Source organism: Sesamum indicum, linkage group LG6, assembly GCF_026168435.1.
Source record: "Sesamum indicum cultivar Baizhima isolate 11 linkage group LG6, ASM2616843v1, whole genome shotgun sequence".
NCBI lineage: Eukaryota > Viridiplantae > Streptophyta > Magnoliopsida > Lamiales > Pedaliaceae > Sesamum > Sesamum indicum.
Window position 1 is genome coordinate 22,548,299 of NC_142662.1, and position 16,883 is coordinate 22,565,181.

Consider the following 16,883-nt stretch of genomic DNA (forward strand, 5'->3'; position numbering starts at 1 on the left):
GTGTGGGGACCACCAATTAGACATTGTTCTTGAGAATGAGTCATCATCATCTCAATGCATCCACCTGCCTCCCCAAACCCAATTCAATTAATATTTAAATTCATAATATAAATACTAATTAAGAACATTGAACACTATTCCCCAAGTTTTCTTAATAATTAAATATCTGATTTTTTTCTTATTTAATTTTTTCATATTAAGAACGTATTATTTCTTTTTGAAACTCGAAACTCGCTTCTTTTATTTAATGGGATAATTATATTCACATCTTTTGAAATTTGATGTAATTTACGTAATTTTTTTGTGAATTGAAAAATTACGTTTAACACCTCTAAAAATTATTTTTATTTAATAAATTAGTCTATTTATTAATCAAACCTCACTAAATTTATTTATATGAATAAAAAAATAAACAAAATTAATAAATATTATTAATTTATTATAGTTCAAATATTTTAAAGGGGAAGTAGAATAGTAGTAGTGGACTGGGGTCCTTGGTATGGTATCCAATCAGTCTCCATCATAATAATCTCATCTTGATTTCAACGCTTTGATTGACGTAACCAAACCCAAACAATACGATAAATCAAAATTTTTAGGGATGTCATCATATTTTTAAGAATAAATTATATCGAATTCTTTTATATTAGTTTTAGGTATGCAAATATTTTATTATTTAAAAAATTATAAATATTTTTTATAATAAACTATTATAAAAAGAGTATTTGCAAAGATATTTATAAATTTAAAAAAAAATATTCATAATTCTCAAACAATGAGAAATATCTATAATTATGACAAATTGAGGAGATTTCATCGTATTTTACTCTATTTTTAATTTCAATCTTTCTTTGATTCAATAATAAAATTTTTTATAGTTACAATTATTCCTTTGTTATCTAGAAAAATTACAAATAGCCCATAAATTAAGAATTATTTAATAAATACCCCTTACAACAACCTCTTATAGAAAATATATATTAGACAGCGGTTAATTCCAATAAGATATTTATAATTTTTGAATCATTGTAATTTACCCTTTTCTTTCACTTTTTCCTTTTATATTGGTGCGTCTTTGGCTACAGCTAAATTTACAACTTTCACTGTAATTTACCTCCCACGACAAATAAAAGATATTACGAAGCTCCCTTCAGAATTAGAGGGATGAGCTTTTTGAATCATTTGGAGCTGCCCGAGCGCACATGAATTAACAATTTATAAGTGCTTAGAAACAACTTTCTCACTGCATTTTTTAGTTCATCAATTGTTCAATCACACTGTATTGTACAAAGATCAAGTCTTTGGCATTTTATTGGTCCAAACACAGAGCTAGTAATGTCGACAAATATCTACTTATCCCATTATAGTGGTAAATCAAGAGTCTCACCGGCAATGGCCAACCTGCAAAATCCAACCACTAGTGAATTCTACGATGTCGCAGCAGCTCTTGCTGCCGACAAATAATGTATCTCAACCAACTTCCGTACAAAACTGATTGATTCTTAGATTAAGGGGAAAGAGGTTCCCCACATTCCTGCTGATGTTTACAACTATCAGCTTAATTCGTGAGACTGAACGAATATGATTCCAGTCCTACTCTCCCACTGTCAGCCCAAACCCGAACTTGTAATCTTTCTTCTGGTGATCTATCTGCAAAATGCAATTGTGAAACGCATTAAAGGCATCCAGAAGAAATAGGGAAGTGGAGATGGATTAAACGAAAAATTACACACACACACACATATATATATATATATTGTTGTTCAATGCCATTGTTGCTCAAGTCACCTCAGCAGACAGAAGAAAATTAAGACCCATGTTAAATCGCTCTTCCAAGAGAGCAGCCACGACGCCATTGGAATCAATCTTGCCTCGTAAACGGCACTGTCAAAGAGACCATAAGAGTCAATTAGATAGATAATGTTATCTTTAGTTGACAAATGTAAAGCTACTGGGTGAACAATCTTGGCCCCTCGTGCAAACCAAATAGCCTAGCAGAATGCTAAATCATTCAGCAATATGCAGGTCTGTGTGTTGCAAGTTATTCATACAAGTGAGAACAGACTTGCAGATGCTTTGTCACGACTGCCAACTTTACTAATGAGTAGACAACTTGAGCAATTTAAGAGGCACTTGGTCTAAATCAAAAGTATTGTACAACTAAATCAAACACCAATTACAAAAAAGCAAGCTTAAATGGTAAAAATTCATGTTTTACCTTGAGCATATAGTTTTCGAACGAAATACCGTAAAGAACTCAAGAACTCAACATGGATTACAATATTCCTTTCAGCCAAGAGTCTTTCTGCATTGATAGATAAAGCATTCAAATTCTTTTTAAAAATGAAAAGCTCTGCAGCTCTCTTCTTAAGTGGAGATTTTTAGGCAAATTGTTCGGTCTACACTCCTATTAATTACCCCCAAGTTTATGCCTTAGTAGCAATAAGCAACTTGAGTGTCAGTGTGGGGTCAAGAAGATAAGGCACTCTAAAAACAAATTTGCAGCCCACTTTCCATGCATGCTGCAGACAAGAATACCTGTCAGATAAAACCACACCTGTAGAATATGCTATGAACAAACCCTCAGAATATATCAGATACCCACAACTAAAGTAACATTTAGAGCACTCCAAAAATAAGTAGTGGAATAGTGAATCCAAGTATATACTGCTGAGTAATTACCTGCCGAAGGATATAATCATAACCAAAGCTGGCTGTGACATCCCTAGACATGTAGTTATACATGAAGTCTGATGCTAGAGAAACCTATTGGCAAAAGAACATAAGTAAGACAAAGACATGAAAATATTTGATACACCAATGTACAGCACATGTAATGCACTAGATATTAGGTGTACCTTTTCAGATACTTTCTGCACATAGCTTAAAGCAACCATCCCAGTGCTAGCAACTTGTCCAGTTGCAACCTGACTTGTAAACAGTAGACAATAATTATATATTTTCATCTAGTTTAAATCACATACGGCATGACAAAGAAAGAACAAGAAAAATTGCATTCCCACCACTCTGATTTCTGATCAAATGTAAAGAGAAGAAAAACATTTATTTAGACCCTGTTTAGTTTCACCATTTTAGCAAGCATATATTAACTTTCAAGTTATCATTTCATATAAAATAGCAGACCTAGAAGGGTGACATTATGGATACATATATCGTTGTCCTCACAAACCAAATTAAGGTCTGCTTATTATTCTCAGTACCAGCTGTCTTAATAATATTCAGCCACCAGTACAACTTTATCAAGTAACCAAATAAATAATGGGATCATAAGATTCATCAAGGATTCAGTTTTCATATGAAATGAAAGAAACCTTGACCAAGCACATTGCTCAACATATATACAAAACGCAAGTTCTCAATTTCATGCACACAGCCATTTCACCATGCTGCTTGTCTAATTTTAGATGATTTTCTAAGTATCATGAGATTACAATTTTATTTCCCAACAGACGTTGCTGGAAGAACATTCAACAATATCCAATTCCTCATGAGAGACAAATTAAGCACTTCATACAATGACCTTAAATATGTACAACCGAATAGGAGGAAGCTCGCAGATTTGGGATCAACTATGACGATAAAGTTGTTGCATAGAGTATGAAACCAAAAGCAAGCACTGAAAAAGAATATCTAGTAAAAAATACCATCTTATCAGTGTTGTAACGCGCAGCATAGCCAATGCCAGACTTCCGATGCTGACCAGCCCAGAATACTTCACCACCTAAGGATAAATTAGGCGTCACACTCTGCAAGCATAGATGAAACAATCAATCAGTATAACCGAAGTCTATCTTCATCTCTACTCAAGTTTAATTGATAATTCCTTGTATCCACCAGAAAAATATTCCAGAATTATATTCTCATTTTGCTCCTTTAAATCATAGAGATGGAACTACTGATGGCTGTTGGCACCATTTTTTAGCAAGATTTCATCTACCATCACAATCAAGGATCTGCTCTGTTTTCCTTTCAATCGGTTAATTCAAAAGTAAAATTCCTTTAACGCGATGTTCTGTACCAGGGTTCACAAAAACATATAAGACTTATGAATAGTTATAGACACATCATGAAATAAAAACTTGAATGTAGTGGTTACTGCTAATACTGATAAATAGTGATGGACTGTTACAAGCATATAGACCAGATATGTAATATCTTGTCCCTAAATAAGTCTATGTGCTAGAGAACTTGAGCAACATTCTCATATTTTCTTGAAGAATACACCCCAGGAAGATTCATTGAAGAGACTGCATGCTAGGTTATACAGCCATATGTACCCTGCATTTCCTTGTATATGGCATCAAATACAGTATGAAACAACAGAAACGGCCACCATTAGTAGACTAGATCTGTTTGGCTTGAGAAGCCAAAGGCAGCAGGCGTATTTATCGAAGCTCATAGGCAAAGGCAAGAGTGACTTGTTTAGACTACGAGCCTCCACTGTTATAGGTACTTCTCAAACTACTTTGGCAAACCGAAAGTAAAGAATGATAAAAACAACACTGAGAAGAATAAGCCAGACTACTTACAAACTCTTTTATTGTAGTTAGCATTTCATAATATTTACTTAAGCTATAAGCACACGAATGTGATCCACTTGATCGAGAAAAACAGAATAATTCTAGAACAATAAATATCAGCTGTCTCCTTGGATAATGCAACATTTACATGGCATCTTGGTTTCTGAAAACTTCAAATAGTTCCCATAACGTTCAAATCTTTAAGCATTTATGCATATACTTCTTATGATAATTAGATTGACCATTTAAAAGAAATATTTCACAAATCAGAGTTAGATCATTCACCTGGATGTAACTTGCACCAAATAAGGCTCCATTCCCTAGTTGAAACTGAGTCCTGTAATCTGATCCCTGTACGTAATTTAAAGAAGGCAGGCGATTAGCTTCACTTCTGCTCACTCAATTATTACACTGGATCAGATTTAAGCATGATCTGTGATGTCCCATGCCCTAGGCAGATCCAAGTGTATATGCATTAGTTACCTAAACAAACTCAAGGTATTTACACTACACCTAAGCTTTGATTGATAAACCAACATACTTGATGACAGAAATATATAATGTTTACCTTATAATCAAAATTGAACATGCCGTGCGACATATGCGGTTCATTTGTAAGCTACAGAAAGACAGAACAGATATTATCTAACTTCAGGAATTGAGAAATATCGTAACAGCCCTCCGATAGCTGTCAACTTTAATAAATTAGCGAGAAGTTGACAAGTATGCCTACTTGAGCATTTCCCTTCAAAGTAAGATTGTCAGTCAAATCACACTTCAGTCTTGCATTTACCCTCCCGTCCGTCAACACCCGCCCAAAAAGCATCAACTGCCAAAGAAAAATAATGCTCCTTGGTTAACCCAGCTAACCTTTTCATAAGTAAAAATGAATCAGCAAATACCTTTGGGTCAATATAGTTAGCACCAAACTCATAATGAGCAGTGGGAATCTTAATTGTTTCAGAGGACTGAGAAGGAATTTCTGTAGGTCCCATCATCACACTAATGAAAAGTAAAAAGGCAAATGGATTAGCATTCGAAAGAATATGCGCTAAGGCAGAGAAAACACCCCAAACTCCGGGTAAAAAGGAACTAATAATATATAGTACACAAACAATGAAACCACCTATGACTGAGTGAGAATTTCTGATTGAGTCCTTTTGTGAAATCAAAGCGCATTCCCTCAAAAAGTTCTGGCTTCAAGGACACTGGCAATCATAATAAACATATTAGCTTTTGGTTACATAATTTCATCAAAAAACTAACTTTGTGCGAAAGGAAACCAATAAATTTTATTGTCCACAGACTTGGTAAACAATTTTCTTTGACAATCCCTAAAGAAAATGTGGATCGCTTAAATGGCATCCTTAACAAAATTTTCAATATTATCCACTCAATTTTTCAGATGATCCTTGGAAAAGTAAAACAAAACCAGAAAACTTAAGAAGTGGAAAGGTACGCAATTTGAAACAGTCAATCGACAAAAATGTGCAAGTCTCAGAAAACATGTCACTTCCCTAGCCTGACCAAATTTCAGTAACTTGGTGATGTCACTCACACAAGTAAAGGAACTCAAGTAGAATTTATCCCCCATTGCAATTACAAAGTCAATCGGGAAGACTGAAATGTGCATTTAACTGTTCACTCCTCTTAATTAGAAGAGCAAAAACTTCATATAGAATCAAGTCAAGGATTTAACCAGTGATGATACATTCCACCTTACAACATTACATGATGCAGGCTAAATTCCAAAACCTAACACAATCAATAAGAGGACAGAACAAGACCCAATATACTCAGCATATGCTCTTATCCAAGTCATACTCTCACAAGTCCTAAGATCGCCAACATTTGTCATCGCCGAACTATACACAACCTCGATGGAGCAACTGAGTTTACTTAAGAAACTGAACCATATAATTAGGGTTTCTGCAACTAAGACACAACAAAACGAACAAAAACACGCTCGTACAATTTCACAATAACCACAAAATCAAATTCCAGAAACAATCAGATCAAAACACACACACACACAGTAGAGATCAAATTATAAAATCAATCAACATTAGAAAAGTAAAAGGACATAGGTAAGAAGCACTCACTGAGTGCCTCGCGGTGTATTTCTTCATAGGGAATAGGGCAAGGCAGATTTAGGTAGTCTGCCTTCTGTGGCTCGACGGCGGCCGCACCCGAACCGGCCGCTGGCGGAGTCACTGCCGTAGCCGGTGAAGGAGGAACGAGGGTCGCCATTTCAGGTTCTCACTAGCCCGATTCGAAATCAAACGGGTTACCCCGAATACAAACGAATTGAAGTAGAAGAATAGCGATGTTGATGCTGCTGCTTCTTCGTAAAGCAGCGGCTACTTAATCTTAGACCCGAGAGAAAAACCCTGTTCCCTAATTTGTAAAACCCCTAATCCTAAAACCCCCGACATCTCGGGTTTTGACCCGACCCGTTTTGTATATAAATGGCTTGAAAATGTTGCCATGCAACACATTCAATCCAATGTGACACTCCCATGATTTTAAATTGTAAAATTATAAATATATATTTAAAAAAATATTATTAATATTTTTAATTACCTAAGTATTTATTAATTTATGATAAGTCAAATTAAAATAATTGAAAAAATAATAAATAAACAAGAGATGAAAAAATGATAAGCCTAATTATTCCTATAATCTATTGTCCCGTCATTCTTTTCGTTCTTTGGTTGTTGCCTTGGTTCGCAAATAATATCGGTTCATTATTATTAGATGTTTGGAGAAAGGTAAATTTCATATAACAGAATAGACGTATAATACAACAGTGCTCAGATGCTAGCATCTCTCTCTACAGGCCAAATGATACGCCACAATCTATAAAGTGCACTAGTACTAACAGAGCTCGACAAGTTAATACTAAGAATACATAGTCTGACATTCTGTATAATAACACCAGCGAAAATAGTCGGAGATCTCTCAATATTGTCGAATCGTCTCAAGTTGCGTTCCCTCCAAATATGATAAATACAAGTCCAAGTAATACACGATAAGCCACATTAATGATGTGTTTTTCCCTCTATCTTCTAGTGCCCCTTTCAATGTCGGTGTGTCACTCTCTGTTAGGCCAAAGGAAGCGTACGACAAGTCGTATAGCTGTTAAGCATCGACGTTAGTATTATTATTGAATGTCCCAAAATCAAATCATGTCAAATTTTCAAGATTCTCCCATGTTGGATTTTGCTTCAAAACCTATGCAAACTACAAACAAGTCTACTTGCCTTAGTATATTACTACAAGAGTAACCCACTCATTTATATACCTTAAATTCAAGGAATTTATGGTGATAATCCAAAAAGAACGTAGAAAGAAAAATAGAGAGACTACTTGGAGGGAATATCTGTGATTTATCACACTTATTGTCTTTTTTATCATTTTGATAAGAATATGTATACTATTTATAGGTGTACTCAATCATATCCTTAATAGGAGTCCGTATCCCAATATTCATTTTGGATGACTACAAACTCTATCTTATATATGGTCTATCTTATCTTATAGAAAGTTAAAAGACTTCAAACTTTATATCAAATACGAATACATATTAATTCACGAGTCCACAAACTGAACTCAGTGTATAACAAATTTTTTTAAAAAAGAGATCCTCCTAATATTATTTTTATTAGGCGGACAAAAAATATACTAAGGTATATTTTTATTATTTATAACAGACCAAAAAATGTGAATATGCGGACAAAAAATATGACTTACCCTTATAATAATACGTTATTTTTTATTATTTTCACTAATTTTATTTAAAATATTGATAAATGAATCATTATTTCTTAATTAATTATATTAAAACTAAAAAACAAGACAGATTTTGACATTGGAAATATTCAATTTTCAATTCAAAATTTAAAATCTAAGCTCTTGAATCTAAATTTAACCTTGCAATCAAATTTTAACATCTCGATTAAATCAAACAAATATAATTAAAAATGAATAAAAATACTTTTGTCTTATAATATTAATTGGAATAAAATTAACTATCGATTCTTGCTTCGTATTTTAATTGAATCAAATAAAACTTTTTCTTCTTTTATTGTGAAAGAACAGGTAAACTACGTTTTTTTTATATAGTACTTACTTTTAATTCAATATATTTACGTGCTATGATTTTAAGTTTTAATATTTATAAATTTTTATAGATTTGGTCTATCAAACTAAATATATTAAAATTATAAATATTAGGTACCAAAAGCGAATAAATTAGTATATATATAGGAATAAAAAAGGTGTAATTTACCCAATAATTTAGAATATGTTGCCCAACCAAAGCAGAGTCTTCGATTTGCCAAGAATCACTTCACCACTACTACAACTACTGAACCCAGCATTGCTGTTCTTGCTTGGATCTTTCTTCTTCGGTGCTGATAGTCAATTTGCCACGCCGCCGCCGTGGAAGTGGTGAAATCTCAAACAGGTTTGCTTCATCACTTCTTCCCCTGCTTAATTTCGTCTTCTTTGTGTGGTTGGAGTAGTGTATCTACCAGCGTTTTGCTAATAGGTCAGAAATGGAGAGCCCTTTGGTATGTGGCCTGCTGACCATCAAATGTCAATTACTTAGAAGACTTCTTTCATAGTCGACGAATTTTTCGAATTTAGGGATAGTGATTTTTTTCTTTTTTTGGAGTTCTTCAGCTTGAGGTTTATCGTTATTTGCCCAAGTTGAATTCGGAGATGGTTTTGCATCCTACATGGTTAAGCCGCCCGCCGTGGAGGAGGACTATAATTGATCACTCTTTCTTTTTTTGCTTTTTTGGTATGTTTTCTCTTGATTTCCTCAGGAGCTTAGTGAACCAGTAATTAGCACAAGTAGAGATGGATCAGCTGTCAAATTCCTTTTCATTGCTTGAGTTGGATGCTGAAGATGCCAGGGGACAGAGTTCAATTGTCACGACTGCTGCTGATAGTTGTGAACTACCAGGTTTGAGACTTTTGTTCTACTTCTGTTTTCTGTCATTTTCTGTTTTGCACTGAAGGTTTTAAATGCAAAGAATTTGCTTAGTTTTTCTCACATTTTTAAGTTGACCAAAATCTTTATACTGTGCTTTATCCTGTCGAAATATCTCCAATATTCACATTTGTACTGCATTACCATGCTGACGTTTCAATCTTAGCTCTGCCTGTTTTGTATATTGCCACTAAAGTACAACTTGATGGCACAGATAGTGATAAAGGAATAGAGGATGTTTTAGAAGATGGAAACTGGTCGAGGAATGAGAACGCGGATGAACAAACCTTGGAACCGATTCCCATTGAGTACAAGATGCCACTTGTTTGGATTGACCTGGAAATGACCGGTGAGATTTAGGTTACGAGTTAGTTTTTCACGTGAGACGTGGATCCGTCAACTGTATCTTCTTTGGATTTGGCAGTAGACTATGCTCAAAATGACAATGAATACATGGGTCTGGTCATTTATGAAAAGCCCAGAAACCGGGTTATTGTGCAACTTACTTTTTCATGGAGGCCTACTTCTTTGTGTGTTTCTTGGGATGTCCACTGGTTGGAATTTGAGGTTACTGCCAGATTTATTCTGCATATATTGTCACAGTTTAGCTTAAAACCACATCCCAGGTGATGTGTTTTTGTCATATTACATCTTTATGCAATAACAACTACTAAAATTTATTCCGTTTGACTAATATATTTACTTTTAATGTCTTCCTTAAAACAAAATCTTAGAGTTCCTTTCTCTCCTAGATCTCAGAGAAGCTGAATGAGTCCTGAGTAACGATAAGCCCAAGTTTCTTCACATAGGTGTTCATCTTCAATTTCTTGTTTCAGGTTTGTTTTTCTCTACCTGCCTTCTGTGCTTGCTCCTTCCCTCTTCTTTTTCTTCACTTCAAACCCTGAATTTCATGTAACTATACCATGCTTTTTTTCATGGTACATATTTTTACTCTCAGTCTTGTTGATTCTGCACCTAGATCCTGTCTTCACATTGACAAGTAATGCCCAATCCAAACTAAAAGAGGCAGCTAACATAAAATACCAGTGTTTTCATCTCTTTTGTCTTATATTGCCTTCCCATTTCTTCCAATTTTTTTCCTATTTTTTTGTTATTCTATCCTGCACTCTTCAGACATCTTTCGCCTCAGATTCAGTTACTGCAGGGAAGTGTCCAAAAAGATCATAGGAGCTTTTCTAGAGCTTGATTGACTTGATAATGGATCCTTTACTTTCTTAGATTAAGTAGAATCAAGTGATTCAAGTTGTTATTCAATATATAGGAATGGAGAAAAGGTTGCTGAATGCTGCAACATCATCTGCTGGTTATTAGTTATTAGTGCTGGCTGGCAGTATTTGTTTCCACTAGCGGGCTTTCTTATTGTAAATATACTACGTCCTCTGAAATCTGATTCAAGACTTAACGACGTTCTGTTTCATCGCTTTCTCATTTGATATACATTTTAAATCACCAAGGCCATTTTGGGTTTATATTTGGTGGCGGTTGTGATTGATGTGTAAACATAGGGAGAAAATGTTGGAGATACGAATGGTTGTTTTGGAGAATGTGTGGTGTGTTTGGTTTTTTTCTTGGAGATGGAAGAATATATTGGTCCTTTTGTTTAATTGGGGTGGAAAGTTATTGTAGATGTCAAATTATATCTTTGTTGTAATTTCTATTTTATTTTATAATATAATGAATATTTGTTATACATATGTATTGATCCTTTTGTTTAATAGGGGAGAAAAGTTATTGTAGATGTCAAATTATATCTTTGTTGTAGTTTCTATTTTATTTTGTATTGTAATAATATTTGTTATACATATGTAATGATTGGGTTATATTATTATGCGTGTACAAGGTAGTGATTAATAACAATATTTTATACTTCAATTTAACTTAGTTCGAGTATAAAAGTTTGTTCTCATTGTTGTGAAAATATCTTCTGATTATAAATTGTGAACAGTGCAGTTATGGGGGAGTGTGTGTGAGTGTGAGTGTGTTGAGGGAGAGAGAGGGTGTGGGAGGGAGGAATGGTTGTTTGCTCTTCAGCAAAATGAAAGGGATTGCTTGTAATTTTATTTCATCTCAGTGAGAAAAAATGAGATGGAATGAGTTTGCTTGAGATGAGTTTTATATTTTTAGTATGTGATTGCATGTGTGATAAAAGTGTAATGATGGTAGTTGATGTGGTGTGTAAAAGGTGAGAAACAAAGTGTAATGATTATAGTTGATGTGACATGTTTTTCTTGAAAATTATGGAGTTTGTTTGAGATATCTTGTTTCTGATGAGAAATATATCTCGACAACTAACATAAACATGACTTGGTCACATGAGATGAGATGGAATAAATTCCACAAGCAAGCGTAGCCTTAGTGTTTGTCCTTGCACATTGAATAATGTTATTCAATCATGTGTTCTATGTGCTGAATAAGTTTGTTTCACATGATTTATTGTCATCTTTTCTACTGCTGTTATGAAAAGGAAAAAGATAAAACAAATAAAACAAAGTATATCATATCAGAAAGCCACCCTTTTTGTTATTTTATGTGTGTGCTTCATTCATTCCAAACACGAACTGGCTTAACCCAGTAAAAAGAAATGTGGCTCATAATAATTAGTTAAGACCCTTTTCCTTTTTTGTCTGTGTAGGTTTGAATATTGAAGTTGATAGAATTTTGGAGATTGCTTGTGTGATTACAGATGGAAATTTAACCAAGTCAATTGAGGTAGATCACGGTTCCTGTTACCTTTTCTTTCTTTCTTTTTTCTTTTCTGATTATCCTGTTATTCCATTTTCAGTTGATTTTTAGCTTGTTTTTGTTGTTTGGTCTGCTGAACATTGTGTTACTACGGTTATTGATGTCTCTTCTCCTAGGACTATGACTGTTTCAATATCCTGCATAACTAATTAATTTTCCATCTGCCTATAGGGTCCGGATTTGGTTATTCATCAAACAAAGGAGTGTCTTGATAAAATGGGAGAATGGTGTCAAGAGCATCATTCAGAAAGTGGTATGTAACTTTCTTTATGTTGTTACCTTTCATGACATTGAAATATCTCAACTCAAACATCAATGACTTATGGTTTTAGAAAATACTACGCCCTCCCATCTAACAATAGGGTAACTTTTCTGGTCGGCTTGACCAATTTTAAGTAAGATGGTCCCTGTGCAATTGATTTGAAGAAATAACACTTGCAGATCAATCTGTTTCTGTTTGATATTATTTTGCTGATCTTTTACTGTCATTTTTGAAATGAACTATTAGTATTAGTTTGTGCTTTTTGAAAATGGACAAACTGACCAAAGCAATTACCCTGTCTCAAGACAGGGAGCATATCTTATTGATTTTAAGGTTCTTTGCTAGTGATACAATTTTATTGGTACTTAGGTTTAACAGAGAAGGTTCTTCAAAGTACAACAAGTGAACAAGAAGCTGAAAAGCAGGTAATTGCCACTTTTGTTACTCCTATGTGCAGGGCCTTGTATCCATGCCATAAAAAGTACATATATAAATCACTAAGGTTTCATATTGCATATCCCCTAGAGGAATTGTTGCACAATTTCCATCTTTGGCTATCCTTTCAACCCGAATAAGTTGGGAAAGGAATTGGACCAAACCCTTCTCTTGTCTTTTATGCTGCACATCCTTTTTTCCCATGTTTCATGAGCAAGGAAGACAGCTAAAATAACCTGTTGGTCGTAATATCCGAGTCCCCAAATGTTTGTCTTCAGCATTAGAAGTCATAGGTGCTTAAGCATGTGCATCTTAGCTGTCTTCTTTGGCGTCCCAACTCCAAGTAAATACTAATCAAATGTAAGATTTGCAAACACTTCAGGAGACACTAGCTGAATTATGCTAACTTCTCACATTGGATATACTGGAATTCGTTATAAAGGTTTGCCACATTTTCCATGTGCAACTGGGAAAAGTTAATCCCTTTTACTTGCTATGAAAAACGATCTTATTTTCCATCTTGCAAATTTGCAGCAGACGATCTGAGTATTATTTTCTACTGTATGTGAATGTGATCAGTGTTATATATACTTCTTCTGAAACTTATTATTCATTTGAAAATCTTTTTGTTTGTCTATATGAGTAGCTCTGGTTACTGGGGTGCCTTTCTTGACTTTAGCGTATGGATTAAATTCAGCTTGGTTTAGATTGACTCTTCTACATTTGATCCTCATTTGTATATGTTACTGTGTATGTACAAACTTGAAATGTTATTTTCAAATAAATCTTGTTCATGTACATCTAAATAGGTTATTGAATTCGTCAAGAGACACGTGGGCACATATACACCTCTTATTGCAGGAAATTCTGTCTATATGGATCTTCTATTCTTAAGGGTAAGGAAACTTCAACTAGCTTTTTACTATATCATTTTGAAATATTTAAGTTTTCAACTTATCATACAAGTGAATTTGTTATAAACATTTCATAATTTAAAAACACATAAAGATCTGGCTTTTGTGCAAAGCTTCGGAACCATTGAAATTTTAGTTACCTAATTATTCCTAGATAAAAGGACATGGATGAGAACCAATGAATGTTGCTTCTTTAAAAAAGAAGAGGAAGTTCTTTATAAATGACAAAAGAGAAGCTTACACAACCACAAAAAGTTATACCGTGGAATTGCTATCCTGAAGATTGAGAAAATTCCATGGAACAAGTCCCAAGATCTACTGTAGCAGTTCTTTAACGGCAAACATATCTATGGATGTTTCTAATCTTTAAATTGCTTCATGGACTTTTTAGAGTGTTAACATTCTTGCTGTAGGATTGTGCAAACATATGGGCAACACAGTGTAGGTACATTGATATCGTTTAGGGTTAATTACATTCGGCCCTCCTTGAAAAGCATAATTGTTTTATCACTTCTATCTTTGGAAATTACACTTAAGCCCCTTTTGAACCATTTGTAAAACCCAAATTACACCCCTTCGAAAATTCTCAATTTACACCCCGACCCCATTCTATTAGGGTTTGGATGTAAAATGCTGACTTTAGCAAAAAAAATTACATATATTTTTAATTTTGTCCCTTATCTCAATTAATTTTTTATACAGCGAGCTTAATATCATTACATTTTCCCCCTTATAAGTATAAAATTATTACAATGGGAATGTTAAATGAGGGGTAAAATTGAAAATTTATATAATTTTTGTGCTAACATCAACATTTTCTGTCCAAATCCTAACAAAAGGAGGTTAGGTGTAAACAAAAAATTTTCGAAGGGGGTGTAAGTGTAATTTTGAATCTTCTTTGAGGGAAAGTGTAATTTTGCATTTTTAGAGAGAGCTTAAGTGTAATTACCTTTATAATTTTTATATTTTGGAAGGGATGACTTCATTTTGGTTATATAATTAAAGTTTATGCCTTTCAATATCTTGAGCAATGTTTGAGGATTTAATTAAAAAACCTCTTACACATTGAAGATGGATAGGTAGAATGTACATCTTCTAAATTTTATTTTTTCTAGTATGCAAATGATTAATCTGTATATTCTTGTTTGCATATGTTCAATTAACTATAATGTGATCTTCTTATGTAATACTAAGGGGTTTCTTTATCAAGTTTACAATGTTCTAATAGGATGTTTATAACATTCTTACGTATAGAGGTCTGCTGCGATGTTTAGAAATTGTAGCATAGATGTATAATGTAATATTTATAATTTTGAAAACATGTTTTTATGATATAAAAATAACATATACTGATTATATATATATAGAGAGAGAGAGAGAGAATAATTTAGGTAATAAATTAATTAGTTCCTACTGCGTTTTCTTTGCTAAATGCATTTCTTTGGGAACAAGCTCTGGTGTTACATTCTATTGAATTTTCCTGTGGCAGAAGTATATGCCAGAATTGGCTGCCCTTTTCTCCCACGTTCTTGTTGATGTCAGCAGCATCAAGGCATTATGTCTGCGTTGGTACCCAAGAGGTGACAATTTTTCTCCTCTTCAATTCAAGCAAACTATGATGTTGAAATTTTCTTTCCACTCCCCATTTCCTCGCTTTCTTGTTTCCTCAATTACTCGGCCACAGGTCCACATCCAATCCCATCACTCTTTAGGATACAAAGACATGTAATCAAAGAAGTACTATCTTTTGCTTGCTATAAAGCAGCAATCTCGATTCCCTTAACTGAGTTGTGGTATCATTATACATAAATTTTCTTCTTTTGGCAGAAAAGAGAAAGGCTCCTCAGAAGGAAAACAAACACAGAGCAATGGATGACATCAAGGAAAGTATAGCAGAACTCAAGTTCTACAAGGAGAACATATTCAAATCCTCCAAGTCAAAGAAATGATACAGAGACTCCGTTTAGGCTTTCGTCTCGGCCAACTATCACCCACTGCGTTCCACGTAAACAGATGCATTTTCACCAACTTATCTGGATTGAGCAATCTACTATGGATTATTGTATATGGATGTGGATCGGATATGTAAAGTCCGTGAGAACCAGCAAACGACTGTTCAAGTGAAGCGCAATGAAGCTGTTTCTCAAGATATGCATCTAATTCTTATGTCTTGCCTGTATATACTTTTTCTTCGTCAGTTTTCTCCAGAATACGACTTTATGTTTCTTGTGAGTTTGGGATGATCTGTTTGTTACTCGCTTGTAATTTTAATATTATATGAAGACAAAGTTTCTAAAACGAATGTCTCAATGAAGTTGTAGTTGCATGCATGCGTTGAGTCGAGCTTATAAAAATTCTTAAAATTATCTTTGTGGGCTTGGTAACAATATCTAAATTTATATTTGTATGCAAACTTGAATTATTTATATCCATATGCATTAGGGGTATATCGTCCTTTCTTGAGGTTTTGTGTAATTAGACGTAAACTCTCTATGATTTGGGAAATTACATTTAGTACTCCTAATGTTTGTTTATGTCTAATGGCACTTTGGTGAGAAATGATTTTTGTTTGATATGTAATAAGTCCGTAATAAGTCAATTGAGAGCAAATATGATTTTTCATTCAATTTTTTTTGTTAATATTCGCAAATTTAGTTAATTTTGACTAACAGAGAGATCTATTTGTTAAATAGAAACAAACGTCGAAGGCATTAGATGTAATTTTATTAAGCACAGAAAATTTATTTGTAATTATATCAAATCTTATGAGAAAACGGTATAATTATCCCTATATATTATGTATCGTAGTTTGAATTTTGCAAATGTTTGTTTCATTTGTATACAAATATTTATACCCTTAAATATTATTGTTTGATAATAATAATAAAGATTAATTGTATCTAGATCCTCTTCAACATTTTATCTCCTCGAACTTTAGAAACTATATCTAAACCTCATCTGAAAATGAT

The 16,883-nt window shown here is 33.7% G+C and overlaps 2 protein-coding genes across 2 annotated transcripts; one reads left to right on the plus strand and one right to left on the minus strand.

Moving 5' to 3' along the window:
• Positions 1 to 1,222: 1,222 nt before the first annotated feature.
• LOC105163808 (mitochondrial import receptor subunit TOM40-1) lies at positions 1,223 to 6,969 on the minus strand. The gene is made up of 11 exons (XM_088882253.1): positions 6,644 to 6,969; positions 5,668 to 5,749; positions 5,444 to 5,543; positions 5,275 to 5,370; positions 5,110 to 5,160; positions 4,827 to 4,892; positions 3,666 to 3,767; positions 2,859 to 2,927; positions 2,683 to 2,766; positions 1,789 to 1,884; positions 1,223 to 1,650 (listed from the first exon to the last, which is right to left on the minus strand). Exons 1-11 carry the CDS (start codon positions 6,789 to 6,791, stop codon positions 1,594 to 1,596), a joined length of 951 nt encoding a protein of 316 aa, XP_088738379.1. The 5' UTR covers positions 6,792 to 6,969; the 3' UTR covers positions 1,223 to 1,593.
• A 1,856-nt stretch (positions 6,970 to 8,825) lies between these two features.
• On the plus strand, positions 8,826 to 16,212 carry LOC105163807 (oligoribonuclease). Its single transcript, XM_011082289.3, has 9 exons — positions 8,826 to 9,009; positions 9,374 to 9,513; positions 9,755 to 9,889; positions 12,194 to 12,270; positions 12,475 to 12,556; positions 12,935 to 12,990; positions 13,810 to 13,896; positions 15,404 to 15,494; positions 15,742 to 16,212. The coding sequence occupies exons 2-9, from the start codon at positions 9,408 to 9,410 to the stop codon at positions 15,861 to 15,863; spliced, it is 756 nt and encodes a 251-aa protein (XP_011080591.1). The 5' UTR covers positions 8,826 to 9,009; positions 9,374 to 9,407; the 3' UTR covers positions 15,864 to 16,212.
• Positions 16,213 to 16,883: the final 671 nt, after the last annotated feature.